This window comes from Ambystoma mexicanum, chromosome 3p (assembly GCF_040938575.1).
Source record: "Ambystoma mexicanum isolate Mex_15411 chromosome 3p, UKY_AmexF1_1, whole genome shotgun sequence".
Taxonomy (NCBI): domain Eukaryota; kingdom Metazoa; phylum Chordata; class Amphibia; order Caudata; family Ambystomatidae; genus Ambystoma; species Ambystoma mexicanum.
In genome coordinates, this window is record NC_090925.1 from 220,001,895 (window position 1) to 220,026,591 (window position 24,697).

General features: G+C 48.1%; 1 protein-coding gene across 1 annotated transcript in view; it reads left to right on the plus strand.

Moving 5' to 3' along the window:
* The window catches only part of LOC138580284 (tumor necrosis factor receptor superfamily member 3-like), a 74,367-nt gene that overhangs the window by 21,788 nt on the left and 27,882 nt on the right, over positions 1-24,697 (plus strand). Inside the window, exon 3 of the mRNA XM_069650697.1 lies at positions 20,820-20,939. Coding sequence (XP_069506798.1) covers positions 20,820-20,939 — 120 coding nt within the window. The remainder of the gene's footprint in view (positions 1-20,819; positions 20,940-24,697) is intronic.

Genomic DNA, 24,697 nt, shown 5'->3' on the forward strand with positions numbered 1-24,697 from the left:
GCTACCATCATAAACGAGTTCATCAGAGGCCACCGTGCCTTGAGCTTGATAGGTGTGGGGGCCGTTTCCCCGACCTAGGTTCCACTTCCCTTCTGCTTTGCTTGCTCCCTCTGCTTGGGGACGTGTTGCTCCTTACTTCCATACCGGGTGGCCACGTGGTCTCCACCGCATATGCTGCATGCGTGCCTGACCTTGCACTTGGCTCCACCACGTGCAGCTCCCTTTTCTCAAATTTCCAGCAGGTTGTATCCTTCTCCGATCCCTTTTCCCTGGATCAAGCACCTCCCCCACCCTAAGAGGGGTACATTCCTATATCGCTACTCTCAAAACTCCTGTCACCCCAATACGGGTATCGACTCCTAACTGGCTGCTGCTCCCCCACTGGCATGCTCTCGTGGCCATTGCTGGATATCATCCTGTGGATGTACCCTAACACATCCTCGTCATCCCAGTTCATGCTGGGAAACATTTGCATTTTTAACCTGAACCCCTCATCGTATTTGAGCCAGGCATCCCCCCATACTCCTTCTGGGCCTCGTGGATGCGCTGCCCATACGTGATGAGTGCAGCACCGCCACCTGGGTTCTTCACCATGATGGAGGTGTACCTCCTGAAGGCATACAGCCAGTTCATGATGTTCCTTTCCTTCCTCACTCTTTTCCTGCTATCTCTCCTGTCATCCTCCTTCTCGGCCTCCATTACTATGTCCAACTGTACCTTCTCCAGCACGAGTAATGTAAAAATGTCGAAGAACACGTGCTCCATATTTTCTCTTTGTCTTCCAAGGGTACGTACCACACTAAGCCCACTGCCCTTGTAGCCATGGGCGTGCACCCTGGGTCCCTCTTGACCCCACCGCTGAAGCAAGGTTGTCTACTAGTCTGCCCGCCCACTGTTAGCCCCTTCTTCCAAACCCCCAGGCCTCCCCTGGAAATCTCACTGGTGCGTGACTGGCTACCTCCTTTGTACTGTGCTCTCCCTTTCTTAGTTGGGAATCTGCGCACCTCACCTGCTGCAATTGACTTGCTGCGCCCTTCACCTGCCCGCCACCGCCCGCCATAGCTACATCGTCTCCCGAATCATGGGCCTGCTTTGTTCCACCAGCGCTATGTTCGTGCACCCTTCATTACTTGCCCCTGCCTGAAAACCATAATTGTCCTTGCAGGAATTCACATTCTTAACCTGCCAGTTCTCATGCAACCCTTTCAGCACTCTTTCTACATGCACTTCTACCGTCTTTGCAATTCTCTCACCCAATGCATCCTGGTCTGCCTCTGCTGTTAAGGCCCCTAGTGGCTCCTTGGCCCCGGCATTGACCTGCTGCTTCTGCTTCAGTGATTCCCTCTCGCCATTAGCTTCTGCCACCTTCCACAATGCCTTCCTGGCTCTTTGTGGTCCCTTGACCAAAAAAGGGTCAGCCCCTACTCTGCCCAGGACTGGGGAATTAAAAGGTAAGAAACAGGGAAGAGTCCTGGCTGGAAATGGATTTCTCAAAGAAAATAAATGGCTGCCATTTTAATTCAATGTCGGTTATCCGAGGAGCTCTCGGGTATGTATCACTTCTCAGTCATTTAAAGTCAAAATCTAGGGTGTTAATGCATGTAACTGCACATCGGTGTATGTGTTGGAACAATTCACCTTGCACAAAAATGTAGATTTGTCATTTAATCTACATTTATTCTAGCAAGGTTTAGTACATAGAATCATAGTACATAGAAATAATTAAACGTAAATACCAAAAGACAAATGGCTGCCACGTTGCCCTATGCCTTGTGGCCCTTTCCTCTAATGCGTGGGTCCCCATCCTGCTATTCGTTGCCTTATGTATGCCACAGTGGTCCCCAGCATTCAGCCATCCCCAGGCGCTCTCTTACAGCTGCGCTCTGCCCGTAGGGGGTGGGAGGACTCACCAGTGCCTCCGCTTCAATGCCTCCTTATTTCCACCACTCCGAAGTCCACTGCTGCTGGACTGCAGGTCTTACCCATGTCTTGGCTGCCTTCGCTCGTGCCGTGCCACTGGTTGCTGCCAGAAGACTGATCATGCCCCGCTCATTACGTCCGAGCTCCTCCCTGCATCACCCGAGTCTCCTGTTGATTGTACGCTCTGTTGCAGGTTCTGTCTCTTTAAGACAGCCCTCCTGGGAGAGTGTCACGGGAGGACGGGACGTGGGGGAAAAAGGGAAGTTGAAGGGAGGAGCAAGAGGGGGTCCTCAGTTTCCTAATGTTCAAATAAAGAGTACGTACATGAACCCGAGGCCCCAAACAAATACAGGGCCACACCTCCACTGCTTCAGACACTTACTAAAAGACATAGAGACACGGCCATCACAGCAAAGAGGAACTGCACAAATATTAACAACACCAGATGGGTGTTCTTTTTCTTCAAGGGACCCAACCCTGGTCCTCACCACACCACCAAGCACAGGGTGAGGCCCAGCCACCGCGCAGACCCCAAGACCTTGCCCCAACAACTTGAATGGGCACCAACACATTAGGTGCACAATAGCAGGCTGTGAAAGGACCCTGACCCAGACCAAGGACACACACCTACCTACCGCCTCAGTACCACCTTTGCCTTACTCACCATGAGCACGTCACCTGATCATGCTGGGCAAGCCCCACAGCCCCCTGCATCAGTAACCCGGTCGATGACGACGGCATGGCGCATGCCCCCACCTTTTTCCATGACCCCACAAGCAGACAAAGGCCTGGGGTGGGTTGAATGGCTCGAGGACTTCAACAACTTTATAGCAGCTGCAGGCAAAGAGACCTCCCCACGCCTAAGCAGCATGTTTATCAACACGGCTGGCACCGAAATAAAAACATTAATCAAAACCATCCCGCCAGCAGAACACACTGACTTTGCAGCCTTAACAAAAGACTGGTCATTGAACCCAACAGGGACTATGAATGGTATATATTTAATCAATGCACCCAACGCATTGACGAAACGGTGGATGAATTCATCACTAGACTCCAGATCAAAGGAGCACACTGCCAATTTCACGCATTTTCCCTAGAGGAAACCATTCGTCTAAGGGTAATAGAAGGGTGCCTCTCTCCCACATTAAAAAAGCAGCTTCTGAAAAAGCCCCTCACCATTGAAGAAGTTAGCGAAATGGCTAGAATCCTCGAAAGAGTTGATAAGCAAGCTACGCAGATGACCAGCATGACAGCACTCAAGCAAGAGAAAAGTGACGTAATAGCGGCAGTCTACATGGGTAGCACCAGAGTGGGCGAAAGACCCAGTGGATCAAACTATGCATCGATCCCACGAATGCAAAGGCAGTGCTACAGGTATGGGATGGCCTATCCCCATGCCGGGTCTTGCCCTGCACTGACCTAAAAGTGCGGAAACCGCGCAGGGAAGGCTACTTTCAATCGGTCTGCAGAGAAGGCAAACCTTTTCCCACACCACAAACAACCTTGTCACCGCAGTACAGCTCATTCCAAAGGACACCTCCAAGTCAATCATACCAGGCACGCCCGTATCAACAAGGGTCAAGGAGGTATGTGAGAGTGATAGAAGAAATCTATCCGAGGACGATCCCCAAGAATATGAGCCACCAGAGCCAAGCCCACGGATTTGCAATGAATATGACAATCCACCGCGACCAAACTACCACGCCATGTCACAAGTTAGCCAAGACTACGAGAGTGATCACTATGACCTATACGCACAGGACACATTCGTGAACCTCATCATGGATGAAGATGAAGACGAGAAGCACCATGGATACCGGTAGACATATGCGGCAAATGGTTCTGCTTCCTTATCGACTCAGGGGCCACAGTAAACATTATGGGGGAAAAGGAGTTTCAACAACTTCAGAACAAACCCCTACTAACGCAGACGCCCTGCAGAATATTCCAATGGGGTGCCGACACCGCTCTACACATTGATGGATCATTCAAGAGACGGCTCATCCATGGTGGCAAGTCAACTACCACCATAATACAGGTGATAAAGAGCACGACCAAAGGGCGACGCCTGCTGAGCTACAAAACAGCTTCCTGCTTATCTTAAATGTTAAATGTTAAAGGTATTTGTACCGCGCACCGTCACCAACGGAATTGGTCCCCAGGCGCTCTGGCGGATCTGCAAACGACAAGGTGGGATGGGTTAGTAAGGTGAAGAGGGAGTAGGATAGTGAGAGGAGTGGTGTTCTGTTGGCAGCTTCAACTCGGTATACACCGGGTGCTGAGCTTTGGTGCAGGTATTGGATCGGTGTCAGTCCGCATGTGCTGTTGCTCCGGCTTATGTGTTGTTGCAGTCTTGTGAAGTGCATGCGGCTTGTGGTGCGAGAGATGGTTGTGTGAGTTTTTGGGTGAGATAGGTATGCAGAGTTTGAGGTTATATTGGTTAGTGGGTTACATGACCTTTGGCATGCTAACATTCACAGTTTTGTTTAAGTGTGGCACTTGTTGGCCTTTACAATCCTATCCAGATGCGGCGCCGGCTGGTGTTCACAGTTCTAAGTGTGGCACATGTTAACATTCAAGTTTCATCTAGGCGTTGGCATGCTTTCCTTCAATCAAAGTCCCATCTAGATGCGACGCAGGCTAACGTTCACAATTCTATCTAAGTGTGGACATGCTAATATTCACAATTCTATGTAAGTGTGGACATTCTAATGTTTAAAATTCTATCTAAGTGTGGACATGCTAGTATTCACAATTCTATCCAGATGCGACGCAGGCTAACGTTCACAATTCTATCTAAGTGGGCACATGCTAATATTCACAATTCTATCTAAGTGTGGACATGCTAGTATTCACAATTCCATCCAGATGCGACGCAGGCTAACGTTCACAAATCTATCTAAGTGTGGACATACTAATGTTTACAATTCTAGCTAAGTATGGACATGCTAGTATTCACAATTCTTATGCCTAATCAACAAACTTGTACATGAAGGTGACACGATCAGCTCGACAGCACCTGGATGCGAAACCCAAGGACACATCTATAACATGGACCATGCACCACCCATGAGCCCAACCATCACAAAGGACGACATCCTGAAACAATTTCCACGTCTATGCCAAGGCCTGGGCAAAATCTAAGATCCACCGATCAAGCTACACATTGACCCGGCAGTCCACCCGGTCCCACATGACCCGCGCAGATTTGAGTTCCACCTCCAAGCGGCGGTCTCCAATTAACTTAATCAACTCCTACAGGATGACATCATAGAACCGGCCACTGGGCCGACACCATGGGTCTCTTCACTCGTGTTTGTCCCAAAGGAAGGTGGTCGCCTGCGACTATGTGTCGAGTTGAGGGGGGCCAACACAGCCATTCAAAGGGAATGCCATCCAGGACCCAAGATCAAGGACATGATCGTTCAACTGAACAAAGCTGTTCTCTTTTCAAAACTAGATCTGAACCAAGGATACCACCAGTTGGTACTCCATCCCGAGTCACGACGAATGACCACTTTTGCATCTCATGATGGACTGTTTCGTTATAAAAGATTGAACTTTGGTATATCATCAGCCGCTGAAATCTTTCATGAAACCATCAGGCAAATCATCCGACCTGTAAAAGGGACTTTGAATTACAGCGATGACATCCTTGTATTTGGAAAGACTCGCAAAGAGCATGACAAAGTACTCCGCACTGCCTGCACAGCCGTACAGGATGCTGGGCTAACCCTAAATCTGGAAAAGTGTCGATTCAGTAAGTTCAAGCTCAAATTCTTTGGCCATATTTCCTCAGCTGACAGGATGACCCCCGATGCAGACAAAGTTTCCACTATCTTCCGCCTGCAGAAACCCGAACAAGTGGCCGACGTAAGATCATTCCAGGGGGTGGCCGGATAATGCGCCCGTTACGTACCCCACTTTGCCAGCATCACTAAACCCCTAAGGCGCCTGCTACAAAAAGAAATTCCATTCGCATGGACAGATGAATGCCAAAGTGCATTTGACACCATTAAACAAGCCCTTGCCAAAGCCCGAAAACTCGCCTACTTTGATCCCGACTGGCACACTGAAATTGTTGTAGATGCCAGCCCAATGGGCCTAGGGGCCATCCTTGCACAAATCAGCGGCCCAGATACCTACCCGAGGCATGTAGTAGCCTATGTCAGCAGGGCGCTGGCTCCACCTGAATCGGCATACTCCCAGGAAGAGAAGGAAAGCTTGGCAGCCGTCTGGGCCTGTGAACATTTTTATAACTTTGTTATCAGAAAAAGATTCACACTTATCATGGACCATCAGGTGCTGCTATCCCTCTTCGGGAATTTGAGAATGAAAATGCCCCCCAGAATCGAACGATGGGGCATTCGCCTACAGGAATATGATTACGAGATCATTCACCGACCAGGGGGCGAGAACAACCCAGCGGACTATCTGTCCAGGTACCCGACTGGCAAACCAGTCCCTAGGCCTGGTGACACTGAATACGTAAGCTACGTAACCGCCAATGCACTACCCCCCAGCCATTTCCATTGAAACCATTGCCGCAGCCTCAGCAGCAGATCCTTCCATGGCCTTAGCCATAAGCCTGACGGAGATCAATAAGTGGAATGACTTTCGATGTGCAGTTCAGAGACACCCTGACGCATGCAGAGATGAGCTTAAAAAGCTTGCCGAGATTCACGCGGAACTGGCTGCTAGTGATACCAGCGACGCTCGGGTCTGATATCATCAAGACGGCCCATGAAGGTCACAGGGGTGCTCACAACACCAAAAGACAACTCAGGTTCTACGTCTGGTTCCCCTTCATGGATGATATGGTCGACCGGTGGGTGAAGAAGTGTGCAGCCTGTCAGTGCACTGCAAATGCAGAACCCCCAGTGACGCTCAGAGTGACCACAATTCCAGATCACCCCTGGGAACGTGTCGCAGTAGATTTTTATGGCCCACTCGAAACGGGTGAGTACCTGCTGCTCTTCATTGACGAACACTCCAGGTTCCCCATTGTAAAGAAGGTGAAAACCACAGCATTCGCCCACATAGCCGTCACTTTCACCAAAGTCATCATTGAATGGGGGATCCCAAACACAATAAAGTCGGACAATGGCCCGCCTTTCAGTGGACACGAGTTCAGAATATTTGCAAGGCATATGGGGTTCATTCATGAAAAGATCACGCCACGCTGGCCCCAAGCCAACGGAATGGCAGAAAGGTTCATGGCCTCAATCAAAAAGACGATGCAAAGAGCACGAATTGAAGGTTCAGACACCCATCAAGCGTTGTGCAGAATGCTGAGAGACTATCGGAACAAACCCCATGAGGTCACCAACAAAACCCCAGCTGAATTTATGACGAAATACCAAGTTAGAACCATAATTGTCAACAACCCAATAACCGGGACTGAACCTGATCGAGAGGTCATCCAAAGGGACGCTGAATGAAAGGAGAAAACCAGAATTCAGACAGACAGCAGAAGGAGATGAAGGAGTTTCAAGTAGTAGAATGAAGTATGGGTCCAACAAAACATGAACAAGAAAACAGACTCACAGTTTGCACCGGAGCCACTACAAATAATTGCTGTTAAAGGGACAATGATAACAGTAGCCTATGACCCAAAAGAGGTGACCAGGAACAGTTCTTTGTTCAAGCACGTCATGAGGGGAGAGGAACGAGACCTCCGCCTGTCAACCCAGACCTTGAACACTATGACGCAAATGACGAAGAGTGGATTCCCCTCGAACCACAGGGTCTACGTCAGTCGGATCTGAATGACAATACTGACAGTGGTTCAAGTCAAGAGTCACAAGGACGGCCTCAAAGGGTCATCAATAGACCTCCGAGACTAGTTGAAGAGTGTTAAGCCACAATTAAAGGAGTTCAAGTTAAATCCCTTGCAAGGACATTTTCCGGGGGTGTTGTTGCAGGGTCTGTCTTTTTAAGACAGCCCTCCTGTGAGAGTGTCATGGGAGGATGTGACATGGGGGAAAAAGGGAAATTGAAGGGAGGAGCAAGAGGGGGTCCTCAGTTTCCTGATGTTCAGAAAAAGAGTTAGATGCAAAATCCAAACCTGGTGTGCCTCCTTTATTTCTACAGGCCTAACGGCTTAACACGCTCCAGCACAGACTCCTGCACAAGGCCGATGAACTGCTCGTTGTAGTGAAAAGGGGAACCCGCACCCTCCTGGGGCCAGCCCTTAATGCAATAATCACTCCTAATCACTCTCCCACACAAGTAAGAATCTATGCGAGGCACAATTAACTCAGTCTGGAAGAAAGCCAATCACACAGAAGATTTGATGCTTGCAATTATTACTACAGTGACTAATCAGAATTAAGCAGCAGTTTTCAATAATATGGGAATGAAAGTGCAAGCTGAATAATACAAATGATCAGTTACAGATGAATAAGCAATGAATCTTACGCTCCTAGGAATCGTGGATGGCGATACGATAGAACCACACCCAGGACCCACGCCACTCAGTGTGCCTGGCACCGTTCAGGGACTGGCCTAGTCCCCTGAAAGCCTGCACCAGAGCGGGGATGTGATGCCAGGAGCCTCTGCCCTCTAGTGCTGGCTGGTTATCCAGGCGCTGTCTCTCTCTGTGCGCGCGTCTCACAAACAGCCCATGAAGAGTCCTCCCCTAACTGGCCCAGGTAAAGTTCTCTTATTAGGGGCTGCATGTCAATCACTATGACGTAGTAGCTCTTCGAGAATCTTCTGGGCCCAACCTTTTATGCAGCAAAACATGTTTTCGTCTGGAAAGTTGCAACTAGAAAAGGCCAGTCTTGGCTCCCAGGCTCCGTGTACATTGTTTTGGGAAGGCCTTCTGTGTTATCAGTGCACCTGAAGAGAATGGCAGTGCCTGGCTCCTAAACGCTGCCCATGGCTTCTTGCAAAACTAGATATTTATGTCTCCAGAAGGGCCTTTGCAGTTAACCCCTTGCAAGCATGCTGGCTCACTCAGTCTTAAAGGCCTGGCTGGTTCAGCATTTTCCTCCATGCTTCTTATAAGCTCTAAATACACGCAAGATAGCTCAGTAGGTCAACGCAAGTGGAGGCTAGTGCAAGTGCCTAGATACTTTTCATGACATCCGGTAAGAACCACTTATGTAACGCTGATGCTGCGCACCACTCTTCCTTACGCAGCCTGATGGCGAACTGGGATTTATGCAGAGAAGAAAACACTGATCCTGCTGCAGGACATGCAAAGAGACTGTGCCCCCAGCGCAGTTACTAGATATAGGGGCTACTTTATGGCCCACTTCCTTTTCCTGCCTGTGCCTCTTTACTGAGGCAGCAGGCGCGGTCTGGGTTCGGCCCACATGCCCTGGTATGCCTTGGTGCTTTGAGCCCCTTTGGGCTGCGCCATGTGCTTTCAATCCATTTAACAGAAGAGAGGCACAGAGTACTTGGGTCTTTAGCAGTGGGTTGCAGGAGTCTCACTTTGCTCCATAGAGATGTTTGCAGTTTGACGATACCTCCTACGTCGGACTGTGTGCAGTTTCAGTGCCAGTTGCTTAAAGTGGCCTGAAAATCCTATTGCTTTTTGCAATTCACTACAACAAAAGTGTGCTTTAAATGCACCCTTCAGATCTTACACAAAGGTTCAAATTGACTACATCTGAGCTATATAATTACATGCAAATACCAACTCGCTGAAATCACAATTTAAAAACGATCATGATTTTCCAACTCTTTCTGCGTCGTAAATCAATGTGATCGCTTAAAAGAATGTAAAGAAATCTATTTCAACGCTATGCCTAGTTATTTTGTCACACACTCCCCACTCACTGCTCAAGGTATATTCCTAATGGGATAGAGATGTTGACCCAATGGAATCGGAGGAATGGACGGGGGTACTTTCCTTTGATTGTATACCCCTGGGAGGGGATCGTCTTGTCCAGACTCCGACTGATCCGGTTAAAAATACTCCCCACGATCCACTACTCACAGAGACGTTTCTATGGGACGGCAACATGGGCACTTGCCCCGGGCCCCCACCTTGGAGGGGGCCCCACAGGGCTGCCTCGTCTAAGAAGCAAGATTCCATTGTTTACCAGACTTGAATAGCACACATCAGGTTATTTTATGGGGTGCTGCTGAGGCTCTAAACCCATTGCCTATCTGTTTTGACAAGTACATTCTGCCTTGATCAATTCATCATGTAATGCTTTATGTGTTTGCTTTGGTATACATAGTTTGTGTGTTACTTAAGGGACAACTCTGTACCATTATTTCCTTCCTGTGGGAATTATGTTGATCATGTAATAGCCAAAGTTGAAATGCATATTGATAAATTGAGTGCCACAATGGTTGGTATCAGGTATTAATATCGCCACATATATGGTCACCGTAAATAATATTGCCGGGAAAATGTCGTGGTGATATTATTTGGGTGACCATATAAGTGGCGATAGGGGCAAAAAAAAAAAAGAATTAAAAAAATAAATAAAAAATGTGGGAGTTGCGGGGGTGTCCCCCGCATGTTCCATGCAATATTGTCGCCACAAAAAACGGCCATTTTTCGGCGATAATTTTGTATGGCGACATTATTACATGGAACCCAATGGTTCAGATGTTAGCTCAGTGTGTTAAGCACTCATTGCAGAGAAATGTGTTCATATGCAAGATTAGAATACCACATTCCAGCAAGGCTGTATAAACCTGCCTCCAAATGTACTTGGTTTTGCAGCATAACAGGTGCTATTATCAGCAATGGACCTGCTCCTGAGAGGGGTTGCTATCAAAACTAACATGTCATCCATATGGTGAAGGTCTAGAAATTGGTTTGTTCAGATGTGGTGTTGTAAAACCTAGGCAATCACCTCCAATGATGAACATGAACTGTTAGTCCAAGAGGTGATAAGTATCCAAATTCAAGACTGTGGAGCCAACACGTTCATACTTGTATCCTGGCTTTGCCAGCAGACGATACAGTGATCCTGGTCCAATCATCTAATATCTCTTACATTACTGTGCTGTCTTCTGTGAGGTTTGCCTCCTCACATGCTGGTGGCATCCTCTAGCCCATTACTTGATCTTTCTTCTTACGTAGGCTATTTGGAGTGGAAAGGTGGTAGACAGAAGAGAGCAGGCCAGATGTTGCAGGCCTCAGGCAAGCATATTTTAAGGTCTGCTTGTTTGACACAAAAAACGGTTTGCTTTTTTTGTAATGTTTTTCTGCATGTTAATAAATGACAATTTCATAAGCCAGTCTTTTGGAAGTATTTAAAGCTTTAAAATACAAAACACAAACCCAGATTAAATCTGTTAAATCACATTGATTGGTATGCTGGTCCTTATATACCTCCCTTGATGATGGAGAGAATGAAGCTAGAATAATTTCCGTTTTGTGTAACACCCTTCTATAATATTTTGTTTAAAAAATTGTCATGTTTGGTAATGTGATCTGTGTACTTATCAAGTCAGTTTTGTAAAATTTGATTATTTTAGTTCATGGTAAGAACTGGAAAAGAAAGTGTTCAAATGCAGAATTGGAAGAGTTGGAACAAATCCCAACTTTACCCATTAACCAATGTGTGATCCTGGGCATCTCATTTAATCTTGTATTGCATAACCTCTCAAAATTGCCAGTCCATAAACCTTTCAAAATTGTCAGCCCTTCAGAGTGATTTCCTTCTCAGGGTAGGATCTTCAAAAAAAGCCCCACTCATAGTTTCACTGGCTATAGTGTTGCTTCCACTATAAAAGTGAGCATTGATAAATTACACACCACAGGCACTTGGTCCTTTGATCTCTAACGACAACACTGTTTAAAAATCATGTCCCACTTCTAATCTCAGTCTGTCTGAAGACAGACACCGTCCTGGTAGCTTCTAATCTGCATCCACTACCCATGCTACGGTATGTGTAGCTTTCTTTTCCTTCCAGTTGGTCTCCTCTATCCATGCATGAGCACGTTTACATTCTGTGAGCCAGCTAATGTGAGTTCTCTGTCTATTCTGGGTCACATGTACCTTTACATATGGTCTTGCATTAACACTGCAGGCTGGATACCTTCCTGGATGCTATTGAGAAAAGGTATCCTGTATCTATACTAGAATAAACATAACCTCTTCGTAGACTGCTAATGTTGGCCTTCACATGCTACTTGTTTAGCATTTTGATTAGAGCAAGAATGCAGAGGGCAAGGGGAAATGAATAGAGTAAACATGCTTATTTTGAACGCTGCAAGGCAGCATATCAACCTATAAATTGTAATTGTGACAAGAGGTGGTGGGGCAACCAAACATTCTTGATCACTGAATTCCTTTGGTTGCGTGGAGGGGAGCCCCAAAGATATCCGTGCCCAGGGTCCCAAAAGTGCTTAAAATGGTCCTGACTACTGGCAAACAATGCCTTTTAAATGTGGTCGCTGACGTCAGCATCATTGTCTCCGATGGAAAACTGCGGAGGGAACTTTTTTGTTTCAAGATACTTTGCCAATGACCCAAAATACAAGTGTTTTGGGATTCATTTCTGACTGATCTACCAATGGACACGGGCAGCGAAATACCAAGTGAACCTAAAATGTTAATGCTGGGTGTTGGGGTGACGATACGCGATGCTGTTGACCCGGCCAGCTATAATGATGGCGAAACAAAGCCTTGCCATTAAGTGAGGAGCTGAGGAGCCCGGAGTCTCCACACGGCAATCTGGCGTGGATTATTGGATGCTAATGAAAGACATTATAGAGCACGCGCATATCCTCACACATGTGTTCAAATATGAAATACATTGTAAATTGCTGAATAGTACAAAGTATGAACGGCCGATGCTGCGCTGTTGGGATAACCGAGTAGACGCAGTGCTTGTAGCTACCTTAAGGACTCGTCTTGACGGATGGTTTTTGTTTTGACCTAAAGGCAGTGGTCGAAGTGTAAGAAAAGAAGTAGTGGAACTATGTTCCCTGCTGGCCGGCCTCGCTCCTCACAAGCCCCTTTGCCCTGCCCCCTCCCACTCACAATACAAACCCCCAAACACATTTACCTGCTGTTTAAGGGAATGTTCAGTGCAGTGCACTGAAAGTGCAAGTTTTAACTTCTTCCTACACTGTTATTTTAAAACGAAACCGTTCTGGAACAGTTTCTTTTTAAAATAAAAGTGTGGGAGCTGTAACACTTAATTTAAAAAAGTAGAGGAGCACCGCTCCCGTTCAATTCGACCACTGCCTAAAAGTTGTGTTGCAAAATGTAATACAATATTTTCTAAAAAATAAGATCGACCTTCAAGTAGGGCAGGGGTTGGGCTAGATGCTTGCTCATGTGCAGGGGGAGGGTGCTGCCCACATGGTGAACATCACATCTTGGCACCCAAGAACCCACAGTTCAGTTTCCTAATAACCGCTGTCAGAATAATATGAACATTTCATTTCGATTGAGCAGTTTGACAAGCCAATATCAACTTTAAATGTATACCATGTAAAAGGAAGGGGCACAACAATGGCACAGTGTTTGTGCGCAAATGAGCACAAAAAACAGAGGTCCAAAAATAAACGGTTGGCTTTAAATTTAAACAACGTGTTTCACTTTGAACATTTATTTTTTGCTGGTTCATGTTAAATTACTTTGTGCCCAGATTGTGGGAATCCCCCTTTTAACATAGATGCCCCCTCCCCCAGCAATATTCATGGCCCTTTAATTCTGTAGTGCCTGTTTTATTTTATTGCACATGAGTTAGGCGCTTATACCACTGAATAGTGTTTCAAAGCCCCACAAGTCTAAATGGGAAGGGAACAGGGCAAAAATAACAGTGGCAAAACCAGTAAAAAAAATAACAATCATTGTCCTACCAGGCCTAGTGGCATTCGGACGTGCAAGTGCAGTAAGGAGAAGTGCAGAAGATAGGGAGGAGAGGGGGGAGCAGAGGAGTGGACAAGTGCTGGTGGAGGGCCTGGAAGGGAAGTGCTAAGGGCAGCCAAGGAGGAGAACCTCAGGCTAAGTGCTAGTGCAGTCAAGATGCAGGGTGGGATGCAGAGCCGCTAAGCAGGGGCCAGCAAGGGCAGTGCAGTGGGGGGGAGGGGTGCTGGTATAGACTGGGATGAAGGACCTGAAATCCTGTGAGATTCATGAGGATCAGGCCACCAGCCACAGCAGCAGTGGGGCGATTAGCAGGGAAGGGAAAGAGGGAAGTAGGTAGAGAACAGCAGAGTTTTGGCAGAGGTTTGAGCAGTTTCCAGAACTTGAGGAGGTCCGGCTCGGTCTGTGAGGGGCAGGGAGGCTGTTCCAAAGCAAGGCCCCAGCCGAGGAGAAAGACCTGCCCCCCACTTTGCTTGCAGAAGCGTTTGACAGTCAAAGCGTTGGAGGTAGAGGAGTGTAGGGCTCTAGCAGGGGAGCCTTTAGGGGAGGGAACGTTGGAGATTGCATGGTCCCAGTCCCCAGAAGGCCTTGTGGATGAAGCAGAGGGATTTGTATTTGATCCTTGCAGCAACCAGAGCTAGTGGAGAGATTTTAGGGCTGGAAAGATACAGTCCCCATGCTTGAGGCCAAGGATAAGTCTTGCAGCCCGATTCTGGATTAGCTGGAGGGAGTGAAGGGAGGAAAGGGGAAGATTGAGAAAGAGAATGTTGCAGTAGTCCAGCCTGGAAAGGACCAGAGCTCTGGAGACATTGAGCTTCTGGGGGAAGGTGAGGAAAGGAAGAATGCCTCTGGGGAGGTGGAGCTGGAAGTGGGACTTCTTTGTAAGGTCCATGATTTGAGAGATGAAGGAGAGAGCTGAATCGAAGATGACCCCAACGTGTTTGTCCTCACAAGGGTATACAGTGATAATAACAAATTCACAATAGCAAAATACTTTTCAGTGAATAAAAAAGAACGAAAAAATATCGAATTGTTGGATGAAAGTATATATGGGGGTGGGGTAAGGGCTTAAAAAAGGGGAGGAGGTTTGGGTGGGGTAATAACACTAGGGAAACAGGGGGGCATGGTGGGGACCCCCCCAAATTGAGAAAAAAAAATCAACACTCTTTTGTTCTTTTTAATTCACTGAAAAGGTTTTTGGTATTTGTGAATTTGTTGTAAACACACAGAACCCTCACAAAATGGCAGGGGTACAGGGCCCAAAGAGGGTGGAGGAAAAGATGGAACAGGTGTCCCAATCAGAAGGATCTCCGTCTTACTGGCATTAAGGCAAAGATCGTTAGCTGCCTGAATGGCGGACAGACAGTCAGGTGTCAGAGAGGAGGAAGAGGAAGTAGTAGAGGGAAGTTTGAAGGAAGAGTTGTGTGTCATTGGCATAACACTACAATGGAAGAGAGAAGGAGGAAATCAGATGTGTAAGAGGGGCAAGATAGATATTGAAAAGCCAAGGTGATAGGATGGAGCACTGAGGGATGCCACAGGTAGAGAGTGAGATGGTGGAGGACAAAAGGCCCAATTGCAATTGGGAAGGGCGATTACTGAGAAAAAAGGTCAGCCAATCCAGTGCCCGGTTAGTGGTGCCGAGGGTGTCCCAGTCATTTTATGAGGATGGAATGGTTGACCATATCTAAAAAGGTGGAGAGATCAAGGAGAATGATGACAGCAAGAGAGTTGCAGTCGAGATTTTCAAGCATGGTTTCACAGGTGTTCAGGAGAGCAGTTTCTGTGCCTCTGGATGCCTGGAATCCAGATTGATGGTCATGAAGGCAACCAATATGATCAGTGTGGAGGGTCAGTTGGGGGAGGACCAGCTTCTCCAAGAGTTTACCCAGGAAGGGGGTAGTCAAAAGAGGGCGATAGTTAGTGGGCAGGAGGGGAGAGCCGACCAAATTTTTAAGAGAGGGTGCGCAAGGGAGTGCTTGAGGGATAGTGGGGAAGAGCCAGTGGCTAAGGTGTGGTTACAGAAGTCAGCACGAGCCGGGGCGAGAGAGGAGATGTTGTCCTTAATAGTTCTGGAGGAGCAGGGGAGCACCTGTTTGGAGGAGACCTTCATAGAGCAGACCACTTTAGAGTCCTCATCCAGTGCTATGGGCAGGAGGGACGAGAGTGAAGGGGGTGGAAGGAGAGGAGCCAAGGGATGCAGGGGAGCAGGCAAGGGAGTGGAGGTAGGAGTGGGGCAGAGTGAGGACAGGATGTCCTGAGTTTTAGATGTGAAATGAGAGGCCAAGGTGGTGCAGAGAACCTGGGAAGGGAGGAGAGAGGTGGAGACTGAAGCTGGATTGGGGAGTTCCTTACAGATTTTGAAAATGTTGGCCGTGTTGTTAGTGGCTCCGGCGATGCAGGTTTGGATGTGGGCCAGCTTCTTGCAGCGGATAGAGAAGCGATATTGCCTTTGGAGCAGGCAGCAGTGCAGTTTGTCAGAGGGTAAGCCCAAGGTATGCCAACTCTACATTTAAGTTTCAGAGAGGCTAGATCAGAGTTATACCAGCGGTTGTTCTTGGAGGCAGTTTTTAGGCAGATCCTCAGGACATCGGCAGGGATGTCAAGGGTGTTACAGATGGAGCGGTGCAGGCCAGCAAGGACAGAGTCAAAGGGAGAGTCAGAGGTGGGGGCGGGGGTGGGGGTGGAGGAAGTTGGAGGTGAAAGCAGTGACTGACACTCACTTCATAGGTTGGATGATGGTGAAGGAGGCTGGCAGTGCTGGGAGTGGCTCGGAGAGAGGGCCAAGAAGTCCCAGGTTAGAGGAGAGAGTGGTCAGACCAAGGGAGGGTGGTGGTGACCGGGTTAGAGATGGGATGTTTCCAGAGATGTAGGCATCCAGGGTGTGACCGGCAGAGTGGGTCGGGCTGGAAGGGAGAATAGGGAGAGAGAAGGAGTCACAGAGGACACAGAACTGAGGCAGACGATTCAAGCGAGTCGAGGTGGATGTTGAAATCAGCAAGGAGGAGAAGTTTGGAAGAAGAGGTTGGGAGGCAGGACGCGAGGTCAACCCATTCAGAGAGGAAGAGAGAGATAGGGCCAGGGGACTTGTATATAGTGGCAAGGGTAAGAGAGAGTATGTGGGACCCAAAGCTGGCAGACAAGGCATTCAAAGTAGGAGTAGGATTGAGTAAGTATGATGGAGGCAGGGACCCACTCAGGGAAGATCCAGGCCACTCCACCTCCAGGCCTGTTGGGTCTAGATTTGGAGAGGATTTTGTAACCCTCAGGAAGGAGATTGTCACGAGCAGTGACAGAGCTGGCATTGAACCACGTTGCAGTAAGAGTGAGGGTGTCTAGATCAAAGTCTTCGAGAAGTAGGCAGTTGTCAGGGGAATGTTTGACAGCAGAGCAAGTGTTTAGAGTAGCTAAGTGAAACTGGTTGCCACCTTAAAGTTTTTCCTAGGACGGGTGCAGGGGAGTGGTACTTCCGTCAGTGGTGGAGGAGGGGTGAGAGGAGAGGAAGAAGGAGTGGCAGGAGAAGGAAAGAAGTTTGAGAGAGGGCAGGCACCAGTCGAGAAGAAGAAGAGTAGGTTGAGAACCTTGGGCCATGATTTTGCCATTGTGATGGACATTAATTGTACACCTAGAGGATGAGAAGTATGTCAGGAGTACTTCCCACCTAATGCCACCATTATTGGGTGAGGAGGGGAAGGAGTGGAAACCAGATGGGGAGTGCATAGGTCAGGATAGGGGACAGAGAAGAGGATGTCCGTAATAGTCTGCCTGGAAGTGGCATTGACGTAGGTGTCAGCAATAGGTAGGCCTGGATTAGCCAGGCCTGCTTCATGCCAGGTGAAATGACAGGCTAAGAAAACAAAGGGCCTCATTACAAATTGGGCGGTGTGGGTAAAAGCTAGTGTGTTGTACATGGGATCAAAACAATAACAAGACGTGCGGCCAGCAGGTGGCAGGTAATTGCATGGGGGTTGATGATGCCCTTTCACCCACTAGAAAGTGGAGCTCGAGCCTAGTCTTCCTCAATTCCACTTGTGGAATTGCTTTGATGGTCAGGGTTTGAGAATGCCAGGGCAGTGTGTCGAGTAATGAGAAGGAGCAGAAATGTAAGGAAGAGCAGTCAGCATGGAGGAAAGACAGGGAGTTGAGAGCAGAAGAGCTCAGATTTGGGGGGGTCCAGATGGATGCAATCAGCAAGGTAATGATGGGGGCGGGGGGTGCATGAATAGTTTTAAAGCCGAGCAGTAGGAACCTAAAGAGGGAGCGCATTGGGCACCTGGAGACCATGCAAATGGTAGCAGAGCGTGGTATAAAGCATCATAACATAACATTTACAAGAGATCCATATAGCTTAAGGATGGTACATTGAGTACATAGTACATGGTACATTGAGGTGGAGAGAGGGTCTTGGTAGGTTGAAGAGTATACATATAGCAAAGTTAAACACTTTGTTGAGGGGATCGAAGGAATACAACAGAGGACCAGTGTGTCGGCTTGAGCAGCAGTCCACTTTCTGAGCACCCGAGTAGAGATCAGAGTTTTTGCAGCATGGTGAGTGAGGTGCAGGTAGATTTTCCTTATGGTGGCAATGATGAACTGAAAGAGTTTACGGCCACCAGTAAAAAGGGCCCCATGTTTGCGGGCCCCGGGTGATGGAGTGCGGAAGCGAAAGTGGAAGGAGAAGGAGAGACGGTTTAGCGTTGGAAGCCGGGAGAAAGATGACTTCTGTCTTGGTGGAGTTTAGCATAAGGTGCTGCACAGCCATATCTGGTAGTGGGTGGTGGTGCAGCAGCGGGTGATCCTTTCTGAGAAAGCTGGGATGAAGGAGGGAAACTAGAAGCAATGGAAGAAATTAGTTTACCCACAGAGGAGGTGCAGGAGTGTGCCCAAATGTTAACGTTGGGGATAGGTATAGGTAAGGACGTGTTAGAGTAGCTTGGGATGGAAAAGGAGTGGATGGAGCGATAGCAGTCCGCCCAGTTATGTGCAGTACCCTTGAAGCCAAAGAAAGAAAGTGCCTGGAGGAAGGAGGGGTGATCCACAGTGTCGATGGCTGCAGAGAGATCAAGTAGAATGAGGATGAAGGAGAGGAGAGTGCTGAAGAGCGGTTAGAAAGTGGGGGACTTAGGCGACAGCAGAGTATGTGGGCCGAAATCCGAATTAGAGGGAGTTGTAAAGTGTATGTACCTTGAGTTATTAGACAAGGCAGGTGAAGACAGGGTTTTCTGGGGATTTTGGATTGGTGGTATAGGACAGGTCTGCAGAAGGACCCGCCATTCCTTTAGTCAGAGCATAACTCTGGAGAGTTTATAATAGGCTGGAAAGATACCTGTTGAGAGAGGTGTTGAAGAGGGCAGAAGGAAGGTGACACATGCAATCCCTTTGATCATTTGGGGTGTTAAGGATGGGTTGTCAGAGTGAGGAATGGGTATGAATTTAGTAGGGGAGGTTGGAGTGAAATGTGATAGTGAAGAAATGGTTGTGTTGATGGGCAGTGGGAAGTATTGGGGAGGGAGCTGGAAAGATAGAAGAGTAAACAGGAAGTCACATATTGTGATTTTGAAGAAGGAAAGGGCATAGCAATCAGGAGGATGTGTAGTGTTTATTTTAGGCGGGGAGCATGGACTGGGCGGTTAAGGGTAGTTTCAAGGTGCGAGCAAGACAGGATATTAGATTTGTGTACTAAGAGGATGTTGCAGGGTCAAGAGCGGTAGTGAGGGCGAGTCTTTGTAGCCTGTAGGAAACATGGGTGGAGAAACCTACAGCACTATGGTGGGCTGGCGAGCAAACCTAAACCGGTTTATGAATTAACACTGAATGAGTGCTAGGCCTGGGACAGGCCAATAACAAGATATTTACTATCATGGATTTCCCCCCCTTCTCACCTGGATCCGGTGTTTGCCGGTGTCTTCGATCGCTGCCTTCTTGCGAACGCTCCTGGTCTTGAACAGCGCTGCTCGAGTCTCGTCTGGTTCCAGGTTGCGTTTAGTTCCAGGAGCGCGGAGTCCAGGAATCCGGGAGTCTGGGAAAAGCTAGTAATGCTCGGGATCAGGTAGGGGGAAAGGGTCAGGAGCGGGTAATAGCACTGGGACAAAAGAAACAATACCGCAAGCTACGAACACACGTCTGAGGCTACTCTGCAATAGCATTGAGACGCGCTGAGCCGCGCAGGCGTGGTCTATAAATAGATCACGCCGCGTTCAGCGCATGGAGCGAGCAAGGGCTTCAGCTCTGGACGGCCATGTTGGAAGTAGTACGGAATGTAAGCCCCGTTGAGACAAGGACCAGGAGGTCCAAAAGGGGTGTGATCTGAAGTTCATGACAATTTACCCCAGAAATGTCAAGGCCGCTGAAGGCTTCACTTTAGTTGGCCACCATCTTAGCAGCATTTGAAAGCAGGTGCACTCTTCTACCGGTGGTTCTCCCCTTTATAGCAATGAACTCCAAACGTTAACAGAGCGCTGGTTACAGTCTTTGTTTTATACCAAACTAGTGTACAGGCCTGTGTACATGGGCCAAAGGGCAGGTTGACATTAACACAGTAGGACCACTATATATCCTAAGGCAACAGCTCCCTCTGGCGGTGACAACAGGCGAAGATGCTGCATCGGACAAACATACATCTGGCCTTTTATTATATTTTTAGCTATTGCTATGTTCTAGTGCCTTTCTTTTTCTATGAGTCTAATTAATTCTGTGTCTAAATATTTATGTGTGCATATGCTCTGTGTGGGCTAGCACAGCAGATAGAGGGGCGGCTTGACCCCATCTGCACCAATAGCAAGTAGTGCGGCACGGCAATATTGGAGCGCGCTGTCACAGCTCTGTGCGGGTCTCTGTGCTGCACTAGCTGGGCTTGATGAGTCCCAGCTATTGCAGCACATGGAGGCACATTAACAACATTGCGCGTGGGTTTCAATAGAAGGGGGAGTTGCCGTCACAAATGACGCGCATTTGCAGAACAGGGTACGGTGGTGCCATGAGTCAGGGTTCATGATCAGGGCCAGGTCTGAGGTGTGTAAGAAGAGCTCTGTGACTCACTGTTAATGGAGGCCCTTTCACTTATTTTTAATCACTATTGCCCTTTTCTTCTCTCCACAGTTCTGGAATACCGAAGCCAATGCACCCTTGCCACAGATGCCATCTGCACATGCAGGGCTGGGCTGTACTGCGCCACTAAGGACTGCCTGCAGTGTCTGAACACTCCCCCAGAGGATCCAGGTGAATTTGGAATGTGTGAATGTCTGCTGGAGGCGTAGTGGGGTATAGGAATGCGGTGCCTAGGGGCTGTAAGGAGCAAGAGGCGGGGCAGTCAGCTGCCTGAAGTGTGTGTGAGTGGCAGACGCCCCAAGGAACCAGGTTTCCCTCAGTCACAGATGTACACTAACTGATTGTCATGCGAGGCCACAAAGCAGAGGCAGCCTGGTCTTGCAAGACTCTCGTACAGGGACATCCCTTCCACAAACAGCCAGGGTTAACTAGCATTGCCAAAGCCTTTTGAATGGTGTGCGACTATCCACATGCGTGGTTAGCTGGGTGATGGGTGCATAGATGGGTGAGGCAGGGAGTGAGTGGACCATGGCCAGTGAGGGGTTGAATTGAATGGACTGATGGGTGCTGGAGTGGGTGGAAGGGAATCAGTGGAGGATTGCAGGGCTGGGCGGATGAGTGAGTGGAGGAGCCAACCTAGACACAGCAACATATCCCTCCATACACTGCCTTGTAACATTGCATTACGGTGCCTGATAACTTGCCATCCATAAATATAGTCCTCATATAACAGTTTTTTTTTCTTCTCTATCTTGCCAACAGTGCCAGGTATAACACACACAAATACTTGCGTTATGCATACATTGTCATAGTTTGGCCCTGGTACTAGATGCCGGCAATATGAGTGCTTTACATACATTGGCCCTCATTCCGAGTTTGGTGGCAGTCATGGTGCTATTTGCGCCATGACTGCCACCAATAACAGTACCGTGTCCGGTTTGGTGGTGCAATGGGGACTTACCGGTGTAGTCAGACCTTGGCGGGACCGGTAAATCCCCATTCACCAAACCATTCCCCATTCCCATTTGAGCCCCCAAAGGGCTCAATGGGAATGGGGAGGGTGCAAAAAACGGGCTGGCGTATGTCAAGCCCGTTATTTGCGCCTAGGTCCCTTAACGGGTCCCCTACATAACGCCAGGTCAGACCAGGCGTTAAGGAAGGGACCTGCTAAGGGAGCTTGTAGTAGGGTGGTAAGGGATTACCGGCACCGGTCTCCTTACCGGTGCCCGGAATCGCTTACCGCCCTACTCGGAATGAGGGCCATTGTCCTACTTTGCCTGACAGCAGATACTTTGAATAAAAGACAGCCGTGACTCCGATCAAGGCTGGAGTATGATAAACAATGCTTTCTGTGTATTGCAATGCTAAAATAAATACCCAGCCTCCGTATGAATTGGGAAAAGTAATGGCTTAAATGGGGAAGATCCTATCCATGACAAAAATGATCCGACTGTTAGTGTACCGCGGCTAGACTTGTTGAGCTTAATCAGTAGTAACATCTAGGTAGTTCCAGACTATCACGCCCATAACATGGATAACACTCAGACACACTGGGAGGGGAATACAACATGAAACTCTGCCACTCCAGACCAGTGGTAGAAGTGAAATAGGCAGGATAGGCAGAAGCATAGTGCAACATGTGTCAAGGTGTCGTGGTCGGGGCAATGCAATAGTGTAACTGACTTGTAACTACGGCTCCTATTCCAACTTTACACTTACACAGGGACATGAATGGACAAATCCTCTGTACAAAATGGTGAATATGCTCATAAAAAGTAGTGGAATGGTAAACAGAAAAAAATAAAAGTAGTGGAACACCGCTCCTGGCTGTTCCCGCTAAATTCGATCACTGCTCCCGATCTTTCTCAGTCAAGGCAGGTGAGACCGCCCCTGAAAGAATGACCCCCAGCATATGGTCTCACTGATGCACAATACAGTGGACAGTGACATGCATGCAAACTTAGCGTAAAAACCAAAATCAAATGATTCACCTAGGCAGGGCTTAGTATGTGACCCTTCCAAGGTGTGTCACAGTGCTTTGGGGTTGTTATGACTCTCTCTGCGACAATGGTGAACATCCCTGTGCCTCTTAATCCAAACGAGTAAGGGTTTAAAATGAAAAACCCACTTAAAACAGTGTGAGATGCAGCATTTTGGTCGTCCTGTGTAAACATTTCACAGGCAGGCAAATGGGAGCAATAATCAATCCTCACAGTGCTCAAAACGGGAAAGAAAGCTGTTCCCACTCTTTGAAAGCCTGGGCTCTGCTACCCGTATCACAGTTCTTATAGGACCCAGAGGGAACACCTTGGTATGCCAATTAGGAAACAAAACCCCAAATCATCCAGCGAGTTTGCATGATGCCTAAAGGCCTTCGACAGTGGCTGATTCCTTGAAGAGGAAACTTATTTCAAAATTGGTGACGGAATGGGGAGCCTGGTGATAAAGCTCTGTTCAGTCTTAACACAAACTGTTCCATGACTGCACTCCCCTGTTTCTTTTATCTGCTCAGTGACTGCGCTCCCCTAACGCCCCCTCCCCCTCCAGCCTACTTCTGCAGGAGTCTGTCCTGATACATTCTGTTTTCACGATCACTGTCTTGTGGCCAATGATGGATTTGACTTTTATGGACTTCATTGATTCACAGTGTGTCACCCTTTCTCATGGTGGCCCTGAATCATGCTGTTCCCATCTTCATCTTGTATCCTGGCTTGCAACATTATGTGCTGCTACTGACTTCTGAAATTGTATTCGCTCTCCTCTCTTGCTTCTCCACTCTTTTTGACTGCTTACTCTGTTATCTCCTCCTCTTATCTCCTCCCCTCATCCCCTTTCTTTCTTCTATGCACTAAGTCTATCAGAATTGACCCTGGACCTAGTATGATAGCAACCTCATCTGTCTCCACCCCCTTCACCTTACTTGCCCCCCTCCGCCCCCAGCACTAACTGAAATGTCGTCAGGCCTAGTACGATAGTCGCTTGTTTTGTTCCTCCCCTACCTTTCTGAACCCCTCTCCCTCACCTCTTGTTTTTCTCCAGCTCTATCAGAAATGTCGTCAGGCCTAGTACGGTAGTCGCCTGTCTGTTTCCATTTCCTTCCCACTCTCCCCCTCCCTTCCTTATCTATGTCTTAGCTCTTGCACTATCTGAAATGTCGTCAGGCCGAGTACGATAGTTAATTTCACATCCTTACTGTTCATGGCCTGTAAGAATGTAATTGTATTTTCCCTTGTTCCCTCCCTTGCCTTGAACGCTTTGAAACACTTTGTGTATAGGCGCTATATAAATAAACTATCATATCATATTGTTCCTTCTTGTACTTTCAGGACGGGAAAGTTATGACGAGCCTGTCTACTAAATGGCAGTTTATTCAAACTGTAAGCGCAGAATCGCTTCACACTGCCCCCTGCCTGCTTTGCTCCTCTCGTCTCTTCCTTCATTCGCCTTCCAATACCATCACAAGGAAACAAAACACTGAAATACAGGCCGGAAAGGCCCATTACCTCTCGTCAGGGACGTGCACAGGGTTTTACGCCCTCCAACTTCAATACCCTCCGCTTCTTCTCTCTTATCTCCCAAAAGCCTGCGCTCACACTCCCCCGGGCCATACCAGGTGCTCTACACAGAAGGAGGTGGGGAGGGGGGTCCTCTGTCCATAAACTGAACTTCTCCTCAGGTAACACAACAACCTACCCTGGGATGCGAGCTGAACCACCGTCCTCCATTTTGGAATTTCATAAACATCCGCCCTAGGAACGGTAAAATGGATGACACCTGCTTTTAGTCATTACAAAATGGCTTTGACATACATTGTCTGCCAAAAGCAGGAAAACCCTATACCTGAATCGAAACCAAATTTCCCCAGCCACAGCAAAGTAAAACAAATACACATTCATACAACATGTAAATGACACCGCATTGCTACATGA